Genomic DNA, 15,463 nt, shown 5'->3' on the forward strand with positions numbered 1-15,463 from the left:
GCTAATAAATTATTGAAATGCATTACAAAATATGAAAAATTTACACTACTCGCTCTGAAACTTACCCCTCACAAACAATGATTCGTTTGTGCTATGATACAATACTTTGTAATCATTCCATATTTTCAATCCTTGTTTCAAGATTTTCTGCTGAGATCCCAAAATCAAATATGGAGTTGATTCTATGTTATCTATATTTACAAGGAGAAAAAGTAACCTTCAGTAAATTGTTCAAATTGTTTAGTTTTTGGTGTATATTTTATCCTATTCAAAAACAACAACAACAACAAAAATATTCAGTAATTATGCAAAGATTATATAACGTAACTAAGTTGAAGGATATTTTTGACGAAAAGTCAGTATACAAACCAGCTGTTTTTGGTATTGGCAAAGTAGAAATATTCCTGGAGTCTGCAGGTCCTTCACCCATGTTATTTATTGTTGCCACAGATACCTGGTAACTTGTGTTGGGACGGAGATTGGTGAATATATAGTATAATTGATTTCCACTACCTGATATATCCTGAAAAACAAAAGTAAGATGCTATACTACTGTGAACTGATAACCTAAATCCAATATATCCTGCTTCAGTCACATTTGTTTATGTATTATACATTCATAATCCAATTATATTTTGTATTTGTTTACATACAGCTTACGTTACGTTACTTTCAGAGTTCAAACAGGAAGTCTTAAAACTATCTTTTTTCTAATAAAGTCTAACATATTTAATCATTTTTAATTTATTTAAAACAATCTATTGTTCTTGAAATCTATATGAGTTGGTATTTATTACTCAGCCTCTCAAATCATTATAAAGCAAGGAGTGAGATAGCTTAAGCTAAATTTTAGCATATGTACTATAATATGTATTAATTTTATTTAAATTCTTAAAATCATATAGAAAATCTTTGAAAACTAACAATTTGAGAAAATAAGCTTTATATTACTGGCAAACATTTCAAAACTTCCGTAAATAAAAATTTTATATTTTATGCTTAGAGATACAATTTATGGGAAATTCATTACAGAAAGTGATCAAAACTTTGTATAACTATAAAATATGAAGGAATATAAAGATCTTTAAATCTACTAATTTCTAAATAAGCTTAATTTTTTTCACAAGAAACATAAATCCTTTAAAACGCTCAAACTGCACTAACCAAATGTAAACCTTCTTAGATAATCAAATGCTCTTTAACGTTATTAGCTTTCTAACATCCTGAAAAAATTTTTATTTATTACTATGTACATATTTATACCAGTTTTAAGAACTACCTTTACAGATGGTATTCCACTCGGTTGTTCACGAAGATACAGAACATAAGAAACAATTGGTCCATTTGGAAAAAGAGGTGGGTCCCAACTCACAGCAATTCTGGTTGGTCCCACAGCTGTCAGAGTGTTGATTAATGGAGATGGAGAAGGCACTAAATAATAAACATATTCAAAATTCCTACAGTTCTATGTTTTTGCCAAACGGCGAGGAACATAAATAAAAAGCTTATAAAAACCTGAAATAAACTTTAAACTAACAGTGTGTATCTTTGTATTCTAAAAATGTAACAGTACTATATGCAGTGTATTTGTGAAGGTCCATCAACTGAATATTGTAACTTTGATATAGTGGTTTCAAACAAATCTTCAGTTTACATTACTAATTAATTCTATTTGGAGCAAATGTACAAAATAAAACAGTATAAGCTGCCCAAAATAAAATAATCTAAGCATCTGAAAATACTAGAACAAAGCAACGTTGAAAGAAAGATAAAAAAATAGAAACAAATAGAAAACAAAAAAGAAACTTGGAAATCCCACCTACTGACCAGCCTTTTTTAATAATTTCAAATGACTAAAAATGTGAATAGTAGTTAAAAGTACAATCATAATGTTTTGGCAAGTTAACTTAGCATCATTAGTTTTTGTTTTTCATATATCCTTTATTCTGTTTCTTCTTTTGTTAGGATTTGTTTTTCTGTTTTATATACATTAAAGGCCTTTTTTTTTTCTTTATATTGCATTTATGGTGAAAATTTAAAACATAAGACTAAATTTCTAGCAAATTGTAGTGTTGTTTTCAACAACTAAATAATATATATAATATCTATTTCTTTAGTAAGTTTCTATTATTGAAAACTGTGAACAAAATATTTTATTTTCTTGTATAATTCATTTCCTTAACACAGACTTGAAAGAATATTTTTTTTTTCATATTTAAATGCAAAAATACATTATTTGAGGAAGATTAGTGAAACAAAAGACTGCTTATAAAAATTATGAGAATCACAGTAATACATTTAATGATATATAATGTTATGGGATAATTTCATGAAATACTTAGACACATGATGTGTTCATTTAAAGCTATTTGCACTAAATATGATAATGAACTGTATGATCTAATATCAAAATCACCATAAAAAATGGATCAAAATAGTTAGTATTAAGTAAGATTAGCTGTATAAAAGAATGGAGTTATTAAGTGTTTTGTTTAAAAAATAAAAGGAAAATTTTTGTAACTTCAACAGTGATATATAAAACATCTTTAAGAAGTTTCATAAACGACTTCAATATACTTGAACTTCAGGATAAAATGTATAACACATTTGAAAACAAAATATTAATACTCGTAAGAATTTTTTGAGAACACTAACCAAGTACTTTAGATTATTTTGCTAAATTGAAAAAAATAACTACTGTAAAATGTGTTTAGTTCTAAATGTTTTTAAAAACAGCAACTTGTACTCACCTCCATAAGGTAAAGTTGAAATAATAACACTTTCTTCAGAAAATAATGGTGAATACTGAGGTAGTATAACCCAAGCCACTCGAAACTATAACAAAAAACATCTTGTAAACATTATGCATTTAGCCTTGATTCCATGTTCCAGTACTTCTCCAAAGTACTTTACAGCCAAAATCATTAACTTCCAAAGATCAAGGCTTTCTAGCAGGTTAAATTCTTTTCAGTAACATAGTTGTATTTCCCAAGGGGGAGGGAGGTCAAGAGATTCTGCATGATTTCTCATCAGAGTGCTCTGTTACTCATCCATATATAAACTTAATTGCAATCTAAATAAGGAGTTGACAAGGGTTGAGTGTTTACACTGTTTATGACCCTTTGACAGCATGTACTTACAGCATGCCACTTGTTGATTCTTTGAGTTTTTATCAATAGGCGAAATGTAAAACATCAGTATCTTAATATTTCTGAAGAACTATCAGTCTACCACAAAATACTTCAGATCAAAGCTTTTATGATATCTTTAAGCTTGACAATAAAACTTGTGTGATTTCTACAGTCAACATATGCTTCAAAGAAGTGGCTGGGCTTTATATAAAAAATAAAAATGTGTACAGAAAAATTGTTAGCAGACAAACTGAAAATACAAAGTAAAAAAGAAGTAATTAATATATAATGTGCTTTACTAAATATATACTTGAAAATTCAAAGATAATGCTTTTTAATCACTTCCTTTAAATGAAAAAATGAGGAGCATATCAATTTACAGTTGTTAATTTCTCCCTTTTCATATTTTGTTCCTTTTGAAGTTGACCCACATAAAGATTTGAACATTCTTATCACATCATAAAAAAAACAGTGTTATCCCACCTTATTTCCCCATCTCATCATTATGAATGTTACAAAACATACTTCTAAGTGTGAACTAGTATATAAATAACTCAAAAATGAAATTTTCAGTACTATGCATAAGCTTATTTTTAACATTAAAATTCATAAATATACAAAATATTCCAATTACATTCTTTGACAGCAAAAAAAAGTCTACAAAGGTAGGTCCTTCCACTGAACATATAGTTTCAATCTTTGTACATGAAAATCAACCTCATGTTAAAAAAAAAATAAGTTTTTACTTTTTAAAATTTTAGACATTTTGATTGTTTGTTTGTTAGTATTTAAAATATTACATAATTACAGTCATTTTCATGTATCATGCAACTGGCAATGCCGGGTAAGCAGCTGAAAGTACTTCTGATAAAGCAAATCACAAATTTAGAATTCATGACTGAATTTCTGGCATCAGTATATGATTCATTTATGTACAATTCTAACTATAGCAATATAATTCCTAGTGTTGCTTAAACTGTTGGAATTAGAAAGGGAGCTGTACACCAAACAATCACCTATATTCTTATGGAGGTTTGTAAGAAAGTTTAAGTTGTCAGTAAAAGTAATATAAGCAGTATAATATAAGTAGCCAAGAGAGCTATAATATTTTTTTTAATTTCTACCAACGTAACTTGAATTTTGTTTTTATGCAAGCAATACTGGGACCCTACACATTTTCCACTTAAATCATTCTTTTGTTGTACTGCTATTTTATCAATAAAAATGCATAATATGTGTTGAACAACCTTTTTAAAATTGTCGTTATTAATGAATTAAGTGAAGAAAAATAACAGCTGAACAATTTTTTAAAGCTTCCCTTATATTCTATTTCATTTGAAGAAAAAAGTAATTATAAAATGATTGGGAAACTTCTTCCGAACAAACCCCACGCCATGAGGAGGTTTATCTAACCTTTAAGAAGCTTAGTAAAGGAGACTGGGGGAGTTGTAACTGTTCAATGTTGATTCTCAAAAGTCACTTGATACTGGGAAAACCCTTAATGGTTGGAAAATTGCCAATGTAATCAGCATTTAAAAACAATACTAGAAAAATTCCTTATCACTGTAAAAATTGTTAATGTAATCACTATTTTAAGATATAGAAGGAGCTGGGAAATTAAAAGCCAATTAGTTTGACTCTTATTTTATTTATTTACATCTTTTTTTTTTAAGTATCTAGAAAGTTGGCACTTAATAAACCAATCTTGTATACCTTGATCTTTAAAAATTCTTTCACAAACATCCCAAAAATATGTTACTTATAAAATTAAATTCTGATTGAAATGATACAAAAGTGAAGAAATCAATAGAAAAATGTATTATATTAGTAGAAGACATAGGGCAATAATACATTGACATTTATTATCTGATAGAGTTTGAAAAATGTTTATTGATACATCAAGATATGGATATATGGAAAGAATTAACCTTTTCTTTCAGAGAAGCATTAAAGATGTGAAAAAGAAAGTCTTAGGACATCATGCAATTTCTCATGTTCTACAATATCCATTTAAAAAAATATATATTTATATTAGATATTTATGAGAATCTGTAGTATTATGGGATTTAATAAGTAAATAAACAGAAATTTTGAGGTATCATTTATTTTCACAAAAAAATGGTGTTTAGGTGTTTTCATAAAAATTTGTGTGAGCCAGTGGGTTTATAACACATTAATCTAATAATCACCAGTAACTGTTAAAGCCAAATAATACAAAAATGGTGGGCATATTTTAGTTCTGGTCATATAATCTATTAAATTTACATATACCCATATCTTCAGTTCCATTGGGGCATATTATTCACAAAGCAAGATATTTTTGAGGTAACTTCCAAAACCTCATTTTTGCCATTTAACTTTCAAAAAACATTACTGCACACCTATTCTACAACACTGATAATGTAACAACAGAACAAACTTTCATTAAATTAAAATTCTAACTTAAAAATAAGTCACTATTGATAAAGCAGTAACAAATAATCAAAACAGTATTCTTTATAAATATCTCTCTAATTTACTTTTTAGAGCAAAAATATTTTTTTAATACATTGGTTGTTTCAATACTCATGAACATTGAAATAAAATCTTACTTTGTACTTGGTATAAGGATGTAAACCATATATAACAACACGACTAGCTGATATTGGTTCTTTCATTGGTTTGTAGTATTCCCAACTTCCAGGTATGGAATGATACTTCCACTGTACCAGATATGTGACGTTGTCATAAAGTGGTTCTTGGGACCATTCTATTATCACTGATTCATTGGTTCTCGAATTTCCTACAAGATATGGGGGCGAGGGTTTTCCAATTTCTCCTGAATGAAAGAATAAAGCATTTTTTATTTATCAAATAATTTATAACATCCCTTGCTTTGTAGATGACAACATAAATGGCAAAAAAATTTAATAATTGTGTAAACCCAATGATCAGACTTGAGCTTTGTTTTATAATACTCTATTTTTTCCAAACACACTGGAATATATCAGTAGTACTAATGTAGAAAACATATGGCTTTAACATATCTCTTCCTTGGAAACTTTATAACACATTTCTAACAGCCTGTACTGCAAGTTTTACCTAAACAATTAATCTAGAAATTATTTACTATATACCATCCCAAAAACTATTAAAAGATTAGAGTAAAAGCATACCTTTAAGCTTTGCTACGTATAAATAGATGGCCAGGTTACACCCCATTGCACAATAAAGTGTCTGAAAAATTAGAAGGTATAGTTTTCATTGTTCATTCATAAAAAGAAATACAATATTTTCATATTTAATAATTAATTTACAATATCTCATGCCTAAATAATGATAACATAGTTGCCCAAAAATCTGAGAAACAGGATCCAACTTGAATTCGTTTTATAGCTTTTTAAAATCAAAACAACATTAAAACATCATAGTAGCACTGATTTATGAAGTACAATCACATAAAACTTAAACTTAACTTTTTGTTTTGGGAACCCTAAAAAATACTAACAAAATGTCTTTGTATATTGGATCAGTTCTAACAGTTAGAAAACTATATCAATTTTAACATCGTCTTCAGCAAAGTCTAAGGAGCTGACTGATTAAACAGATTTTCTGAGTATGCACTAAAAGGGATATTTATCTATTATTTAAAACTATCTACCATTTCTACCTTGGCTACATACTTTTACAAAATAATTCCAAAAGTATTCACTTTATTAGAAACACACAAAACATTCAATTTTTCATTCTACTATATGTAACTAAGAACCTACTCCTGTTAATAAAAACTTCTAAATAGAAATGTCTTCCATTTTTTAACTTAAAAAAATAGCTTATTTCTATCCACACCATACATCTAACAAAATACGATAGTTATGCAAAGACAGACACAATAATCAAGTTGAGCATTTGTGAAAATTAGGCACTCAAAATAAAAAGCTTAGAGACGAAACTATTCAAATGTGTAGTTAATTCAAAGTTCAATCTGGTATGAGTAAAAGTAAAACCTTCCAAATCAGTTTACATCTGACAAAGCTATACATAAGAACCAACATAAAGCCATTTTGACACATTAAATTAACCAACGACCACACAAGGTGAGTTAAAACTAAAAGATAAAGATTTGATCTTTATTTTAATTTTAAAGAACAATCTTTTTGACTGGTGAATAACACATCACAAGACGAGCAAATATGCTTATTAGGCCTAAAAGAATGTAATAATAATAATTATGTTTTACTGCAAGTGCTACCCCAAAACAAAAGTGAATAAAAATAGCATTCCAATAGCAGAGATAATATTTGACTGCTATACTACAGAGAACTCGACATAGGGGTGTGACTGTCAACTGTTTTATGTTTTCTTCACAAACTTGTGAGGGAGGGCAGCATCCAACCGAAGCTGATGAAAAAGTATACAAATAATGCAGTGATGTTAGCTGATAAATATATCAACTGGCAACAGTAATGCATACTATCACTGTACCATTCCCCCTAAAAGAGTAGAAGCATCCAGCGCTAGTTTGTTTGTTTCGGAGCTTGTATAAAGCTACACAAGGGCTATCTGCGCTAGATGCTCCTAATTTTCGACAGTGGACTTGAGAGAAGACAGCTAATCAACATCACCCACAGTCAACTCTTGAGCGGAATCTATTGGAATACTATAAGTAAAATTTGACCACCAATCTTATAACGCAGCATAAATACATATTTTGTGGCAACGGAAAGCGCACCGTTTAGTACACAGTCCTGCATACTATTCACAGGACACATAACATAATGAACATAACTTTTAACTATTACTTGAAAACTTTTCTATTTTTTTAAGTTTTAAGAAAATAGCTAATTTCTATCCACTTCCACGTTGAGGGGGGTGGGGTGATGATGTAGTAGTAGTTTCAGTTTGAATGGAATTATCGCTTGTTGAAGGAGAAACAAATAAATATAAACAACGAATAAGAACATATATTACACTTTATACTAAATTTCCGAGTTTACGTTAAGACATATTTTCGAAAAAAACAACAAGTGAGTGATACATGCTCGTTCAAGAATTACCCGTTCTCTGTAAATAAAAATACTTTTTTTTAGAAACTAGTGTTACTATTATATTTTCTTAATACCTAAAACATGATAAAACTCAGTCTAATATAGTACAGTATATCTACACACAGACATAGATATGGTCATTTGAACTGAGATTTTCAATCCAGTTAGAAGATCCTTATTTGTTACATCAGCTGTCTTATTGTTTATTTTAAGCTTCTTTTTGTTAAGTGCATGTTAAGTTTAGGTTTGGCTAAAGTTTTTGTTGTCTTGATCGTAATACGTTACTTCTGAAAGTAAATAATAATTGAAGATACAGCTAGTATAAAGTTGTATTATGGTATTACTTGTGAATAAATTACTCGCATGTGCTCACTAATAAGTACTGATAGGAAATGAACTGTTTTGTTCTTCAATCTCACAAGTTTCTCCTTGCTTCACGTTTTCACATTCATACTTAACTGATAAACTACAAACAATTTAAATCTATACCATTCTGCGTGTTGTTTATAATGTCTTTTCTTTCTTTTTTTCGAGGAGGGGGTGATTACGTAACAGCGATTTCAGATTTCATAACTTCTTGCTTAAATTTGTGTAAACCATTTCTAATTATCCCTATTATAAAGCTGAGGGAAAAAACCGGTAAGCAGCACCTACTTCCTACGTGGCTACTCTTAACCGAATACCAGGAATGAATGTTTCAGTTGGTCATGCCCAACCCGAGCTATCATTCTAAAGTTATTCGAGAATCCCAGACTAAGTTATTCCCGACCCCATCTTTCTAATAACTTCATAACTAACATTAAACGTTTTGAACTACAATATTATAATAATTAGACGCCAGTATATGATCTTAGCTCTATTTCACAATTCAAATATTCATTTTGTATAAATAATGCATTTATCAGTGTTATTGGGCAGTTTCTCACAAATAAAAGCTCCCCAGTGGCACAGCGGTATGTCTGCGGACTTACAACGCTAGAAACCGGGTTTCGATACCCGTGGTGGGCAGAGCACAGATAGCCCATTGTGTAGCTTTGTGCTTAATTGCAAACAAACAAACACAAATAAAATAGCCAATAAACACACTATTAAAATAAATACTACGTTATAAGTAATGTTAACATATTTGGAACAAACGTAGGAACACCAAACTCGTGATAACTCAGTATTTAAAACAAGATCCGTTATTTACAATGCATTTCAAAAAATTTTCGATTTTCAGAGGAGTATGTTTGTTTGTTTGTTGACAAGCGTAAACCTACAAAATGGGCTACATGTGCTGTGCCCACCACGGTACCCGGTTTTTAGTCTCCACACTTACAGCTGAGCCACTTGTGGAGAGGTGGGGTGGAGGACCACTACGATTAATCTAAGTAAGCCACTATTTTTGTACAACTTATATCACTTTACAAATTTCTCTAGTAGTAGGATTTTGATTTTAAAATAACTACGATTTATTTAACTCAAGGAGGGCGTAATGGTAACTGTTATCCAAAACTGAGTGCCAATATTTTAATATTGAAATAGAGTGGAACTTTATTAAAAGAGCATTGTCGTCCATCTTAAAGTCAGAATATAAACCTTAACCAATAGGTAGATGTCGTTCTCTTCTAGCGTAATGCTACACATTGGGCTATTTGTACTGAGTCTGCTGTAAGGCTAGAACCTCGAATTTTATCGTTATAAGCCCCGTAACTCACTGCTGAGTTACTGGGGGAATATAGATTGGTGCGTGTACGTCAGTGTAATTTTATATCTATATCTTTTACCTTAATGAACAGATCCTGAATGAAATCCGAGAAGTCTTGCTTACTCTGGTCTTTGACAAAGAACTATACGTAGTGACTCGAAAGCAGTTTTAATGACATCTTTCTACGCTAGATTTTACTTATACGTATAAGTCAACTCTGAAAGTCCACCTCAAGTTAGTTTTAAAAACCTCATTTTTCCACTCAAGCTCTACTCAACTCAAAATATTAGTTTAGTGGTAGGTTAAATTATGTCTGAATGCAATTGTCTTAACTCTTTCTTAATTCTAGTTATATCAAATTTACGCCCAAGTTGATTTATAAATAGTTTATTGAAGTATTTTCAAATGTTATACAAGGGTTGCACGTCAGAGCATAGGTTTATATTGTCAATATTAGGGAATTCCGAACTTCAAATCAACGCATCATCGAAAATTTCCAAATAGTCCTAGCTTTCGTGTCATTGCAAATCGTAAAGTCAATATTATCGCGGTATACTGTATTATTTTATGACAGTTCCGGTGGCGTAACTAGGTCTCAAAGGTACTGAGGCAAAAACAAATTGTTACCCCTCACAGTAAAACTTTTCCGAGTTTCAAAATATTCCCCCTTAATTTCAATATACGAAATTTGAAGGGCCACTGGATTGTTGTAAAGGCTGCATTGCAGTTAACAATAGTTTGTTTGTTATGGATTTCGCGCAAAGCTACACTATCTGCGCTAGCCGTCCCTAATTTAGCAGTGTAAGACTAGAGAAAAGGCAGCTAGTCATCACCACCCACCGTCAACTCTTGGGCTACTCTTTTACCAACAAATAGTGGGATTTGCCGTTACATTATAACGCCCCCACGGCTAAAAGGGGCGAGCATGTTTGGTGTGACGGGGATTCGAACCCGCGACCCACAGATTGCGAGTCGAGCGCCCTAACCACCTGGCCATGGTTAACAATAATGTAAAAGCTTACAACTGTGAACTATTATTAGCCTATTATAGTCGCTATGATAACTTTTGAGAAAATAAATGACTAACGTGTTTGTCACGTAGATGTCTTGTATTGTGCGTGCACGTGCTCTTCAATTACGCACAAATATACGAGTGTATTGGAAGAGAGAGAGATTGGTTTTCAGTTTGATTTATTTATCGTCAAACAAGAATTAGTTAACTTTTAAACCAATTTTCTGGTTTCATCTGATGTGTCCTTCAGCTAGACGTTCGAAGTTTTGAGGATTAATATAAGAAAAAGTGTTCTTCTCTTAGAAAGATGTCCAAAAGTTAATTTAGAGTGCAACAGTATATTAACTGGAAAATGTGATGACATTATACCAAATTATCAAAATTATTGCAGTTTGAGGTAGGAAAATGACTTTTATTTTGATTATTACATAATGTTCGAATAATAGCGATATAATAGTTCGGTATGTATCATGTAGGTATAAACTGTCAACGAGGAAATGAGATTGAAGTTACGATAACTGAAGCTTCTTGATTAACTTTAGAAAATTAGTGATACAAAAACGTTCAGAACTAGAACACAGGAGAACAGTGAGAATTGGTATAAACTGAATGTAAGTTAGTGCATGTTTATCAGTTTACATCTAAAACAGGTTACAAATAGTTGACAAAGTAACAGTCTCGAGAGAAACGGGAAGGACGGGAGAATAAAGTTAAATTAACCTTGTCAGGCTTAGATTTTTGAACAATTATAAAATATAGTATTGTTACGTCTCCGTTTGTTAATTGATTTTCCGTAACTTCGTTCCGACGAAACTTAAGCGACACAAGTCCTTTCTTAATAAAACTGGTTTATTCTTTCCGAATATAACTTTACTGATACACTCAACTTCAACAATCGCGCTAAACAAACACTATCACGAACGAACGTTAACTTCAACAATACCCTGTGACTGCAGTTCAATTACTCACTGTCTACACACACATTACAATATTCTCTCGTCACGTTGTCACCCTCTTTTATATACCAGTCTACCCTCTATCTAGTCAATACTAGAGCATTCGCCAAGATACGGGATAGTTCTAGAAAGTAGAGGGCGTGAGAATCACATGATCTCGATGAAGCAACAGTATAAACGTTTTTAACTTATTTCAAATTTACACATGTTGTTCAAGTAAACGTAAATTCAGTCTAAGTTAATATATCCTTTTTCTAGTCTTTTTTTTTTCATTCACCTACTCAGATTAGCCCATTAAACGAAAAATTTAAAACTCAGTATAAGTTATCTATGGCCTTACCTTGCCATTGGAATCATAAAATTCAATATAACTTATATCTAGTCTTACCTTGCCATTGGCATCATTATTGTTTGCTCGACTTCCATTCTAGAGTGATTGGATAAAAAAATATATATATATTAGACTTAACACTTATATAATTTTGCTTGTAAAACAATAATGTTACTAGTAGCAAAACTGATAAAACCCACAAACGTTAAAATGTATATGGTGTTGTGGAGGAGGCTGGTAACACAATAACAAAATGAAATAATTTTACTTTAATTATAAGAGCAGAGAATATTTACTTTCTATTATCAACAGAGTTATAAAGACGCAGACATTAAAATTGTTTCCGAACTTATGAAAACGTAAGATAACAAATACGCCTAATATGTCGTTTACTTTAATTTAGCACCTTTAACCTAAACATTTGGTTTTATGCATTGGAGCAAGAATTTTTCTTATCCTAAAGAAAATAAGTGAGATTATAATTTATTAAGCTATAACTATACACGAGAGACCATAGGACATTATCCTCGTACACCATTATACCCAATAGCAGAAATACCCGCCCTCTGGGCAGGTATAACTGCTAGTTTCTGCGGAAGATAAGTGGGCCTGCGACCTTTTCTGGAATTGTCTGACAGTTCTACAACAATGTACTCATACTTGACATTCAATAATGTTCACCATCCATGAGAAAAAGGATTTTATTGAAATTTTAGTTTAAAAATGAGCTATCATCACAACATTACATCACAGAGTAGATTTTATTGAAGTATTTCTTTGTAGGCGCTATTATCAATGAAAGTGCCTTGCTTTTCTATTGCAACACTCATGAGATTTTCACTAAAGAAAAACAAATAATATTTTTAAAGTTTGTTTTTTGATTGTTTTATATTTGAAACTTACTCCTTTTTTGTAATTTTTATTGGTTAAATCTGAAACATCATTTTTGTGGAAAATTTCAATTGTTTTATTTATTGCTCAGCTATAAAAATCCTACCTAGTTATAAAAATATTACCCAGTTATGATTGGTGCGGTAGTTTCCGAGATATATATATATAATTTTGAAATATTATCCAAATATGCACAAAGACAAAACATAAAAAAATAAACGTCAAAACCAATAAAGTCATAAGTGATATATAACTGCATTCCAGTATTAAAAAAAGTTGATGAAGATATTCCTTCTCTTCAGTCATACAACAACGCAGATGATAATCTGCTGTGCAACAACAGATGAACAAGTCTGAAATTATCAGAGGGCCATATTCTGGCGTTTGTCCTGAACCTAACTACACATTCAATGCCTGCAACCAATCATAAGTAATAAAATCAAGGAAATAACAAACAACGTAACCGTTTATAAACCTAAAGATTTCGGAATCAAAAATAGCAAAGAAATAATATAAAAGATACAAAAATATATTAACAAAATACAATAATAAATAAATAAATATGATTATGTGGGGAACATATGTTTTGTCTTTGCGCGTGTGTGGATTACACTTTTAGATTTGATATTTATACTTGACTATTTTGTGGTTGCTGACAATTTTCGCTCATTTACACATGGTGATATTAAGTTCTTATTTTGCATGTTTACCAGTACAATATATATATATATCCATGGGAATAATGTCCTATTATGCACTTTACGCAAGGAGATATTATCCTACGGGGCTAATGAACATGGGGATTGATGTCTATACCCTGCGTCAAGTAGGCACGATTTCAGTTATATATATACTTGTGAAGTCCACAAAATTGATTTTCTGTGTTTGTTTGTAGTTAAGCACAAAGCTGTACAATTGACTATCTGTGCTCTGCCCACCACGGGTATCGAAATCCGGTTTTTAGCGTTGTAAGTCTGCAGATATACCGATGTGCCATAGGGGGCCCACACAACTGATTAGCGCATTGAAGAATTAAACCTAAACAACAATACCTAAACTTCTCGTATCAACTATCGACCTGTAAACAAAATTAAAGGTTTCATCTATTCATTACCCAGAAGCTGTTTGTAATTGTTAAGATTTTATTATGCTACAGCTGGAAATCAATATCACAAAGTTATACTGGGAAGTCACCTGCTCCGATGACGAATTGGAGCTAGAGGGGTTATACTTTTCCATGCCCTTATATAGCATATATATATATATGTGTGTGTGTGTGTGTGTGTGTGTGTGTGTGCCCTCAAATCCATTTGTGCGACGTCAAAGGAGTCCCTCTAATGGATCAATATTTTATCAGTTTCAGTTACCTACTTTGTTTAGAGATACATGTCGTGTTAATTGAATTGTCTCAGCTTATATTCCACCATACCCAAATAATGAAACCTAAAAGAGGAGAATTTACCAAACTGTCTTCTTAATTAATTCAAATAAAGTTCTATTCACCTAACTGCTCATGGGATTTCCTGCTTCAAAGTTGGATTAATAATTATGTCTCCGCATAGGGAGGGAGACATTGCATTTCCTGTGGGTTTTTTCTTCATGTTCTTTCATATTCTTTCCAATAGCTACAATTTTGCGCCACTCCTTTATTTTCGGTGCAATCGTCTTGAAACCTAAACGGCATATACTTTGGTTTCATACTCCCAAAGCCCTTTTCATTTTGTAAACTTAGACCTTATTACGGTTTACGGGAGTCAAGGATCAAAATACAAAAACACATAGTCTAGCCTACAGTTCCCTTATATTTCCATGAATCCAAATTATACTTGGCATAAAAACCTTGCGACAACCCTCACAGATTAAAGTAGACAGATTTTGTATTTGTGTCTTTTTATTTTACAGAAAGTTAAAAGTATAAAAAGTCGCAAAATCAGGGGTTTTGTTCCGCTATTTCTTTATATTTCGATCAATCTAGATTAGACCTTGCGGAAAAATAACTTTCAACAATTAAGATCGGTTTAAGTAGACAGACGTAAGATTTGTACCTTTCTTGCGATTTTACAGAGGTCAAATGTGGAATACATTTTGCAAAGTTAAGGCTTTAAGGTCTATCATTCCTGTATATTTCGACCAATCTAGATGAGACTTTGCACAAATATACCTTACAAAAATCCCGATAGAGCGAAATAGATATATTTGTGATTTGTGCCTTTCATTTCACTTTTCAGGTATCAAAGGTTCAAAAAATTGCAATGTATATAATAGTAACTTTCGATCAGAGTAACCTATGTACTTAAAGCTTAATTAAAAAAAAAACCGTGTCCAGCAAAGTAGGAGGAGGGAATATTGTTTGTTTATTTTGAATTTCGCGCAAAGCTACACGAGGGCTATCTGTGCTAGCCGTCCCTAATTTAGCAGTGCGAGA

General features: G+C 31.2%; 1 protein-coding gene across 1 annotated transcript in view; it reads right to left on the minus strand.

Annotated features, from left to right (window-relative positions):
• LOC106478323 (proto-oncogene tyrosine-protein kinase ROS-like) overlaps window positions 1-15,463 on the minus strand; it is a gene marked incomplete at its 3' end in the record, with an annotated part of 84,570 nt that overhangs the window by 13,577 nt on the left and 55,530 nt on the right. Inside the window, exons 4-10 of the mRNA XM_022381927.1 lie at window positions 12,205-12,243; window positions 6,287-6,347; window positions 5,723-5,949; window positions 2,751-2,835; window positions 1,280-1,431; window positions 370-523; window positions 66-191 (exon numbers count right to left, since the gene is read on the minus strand). Of these exons, the coding sequence (XP_022237635.1) occupies window positions 66-191; window positions 370-523; window positions 1,280-1,431; window positions 2,751-2,835; window positions 5,723-5,949; window positions 6,287-6,347; window positions 12,205-12,243 (844 nt within the window). The remainder of the gene's footprint in view (window positions 1-65; window positions 192-369; window positions 524-1,279; window positions 1,432-2,750; window positions 2,836-5,722; window positions 5,950-6,286; window positions 6,348-12,204; window positions 12,244-15,463) is intronic.

Source organism: Limulus polyphemus, unplaced genomic scaffold (assembly GCF_000517525.1).
Source record: "Limulus polyphemus unplaced genomic scaffold, Limulus_polyphemus-2.1.2 Scaffold200, whole genome shotgun sequence".
In the NCBI taxonomy this organism is placed as follows: domain Eukaryota; kingdom Metazoa; phylum Arthropoda; class Merostomata; order Xiphosura; family Limulidae; genus Limulus; species Limulus polyphemus.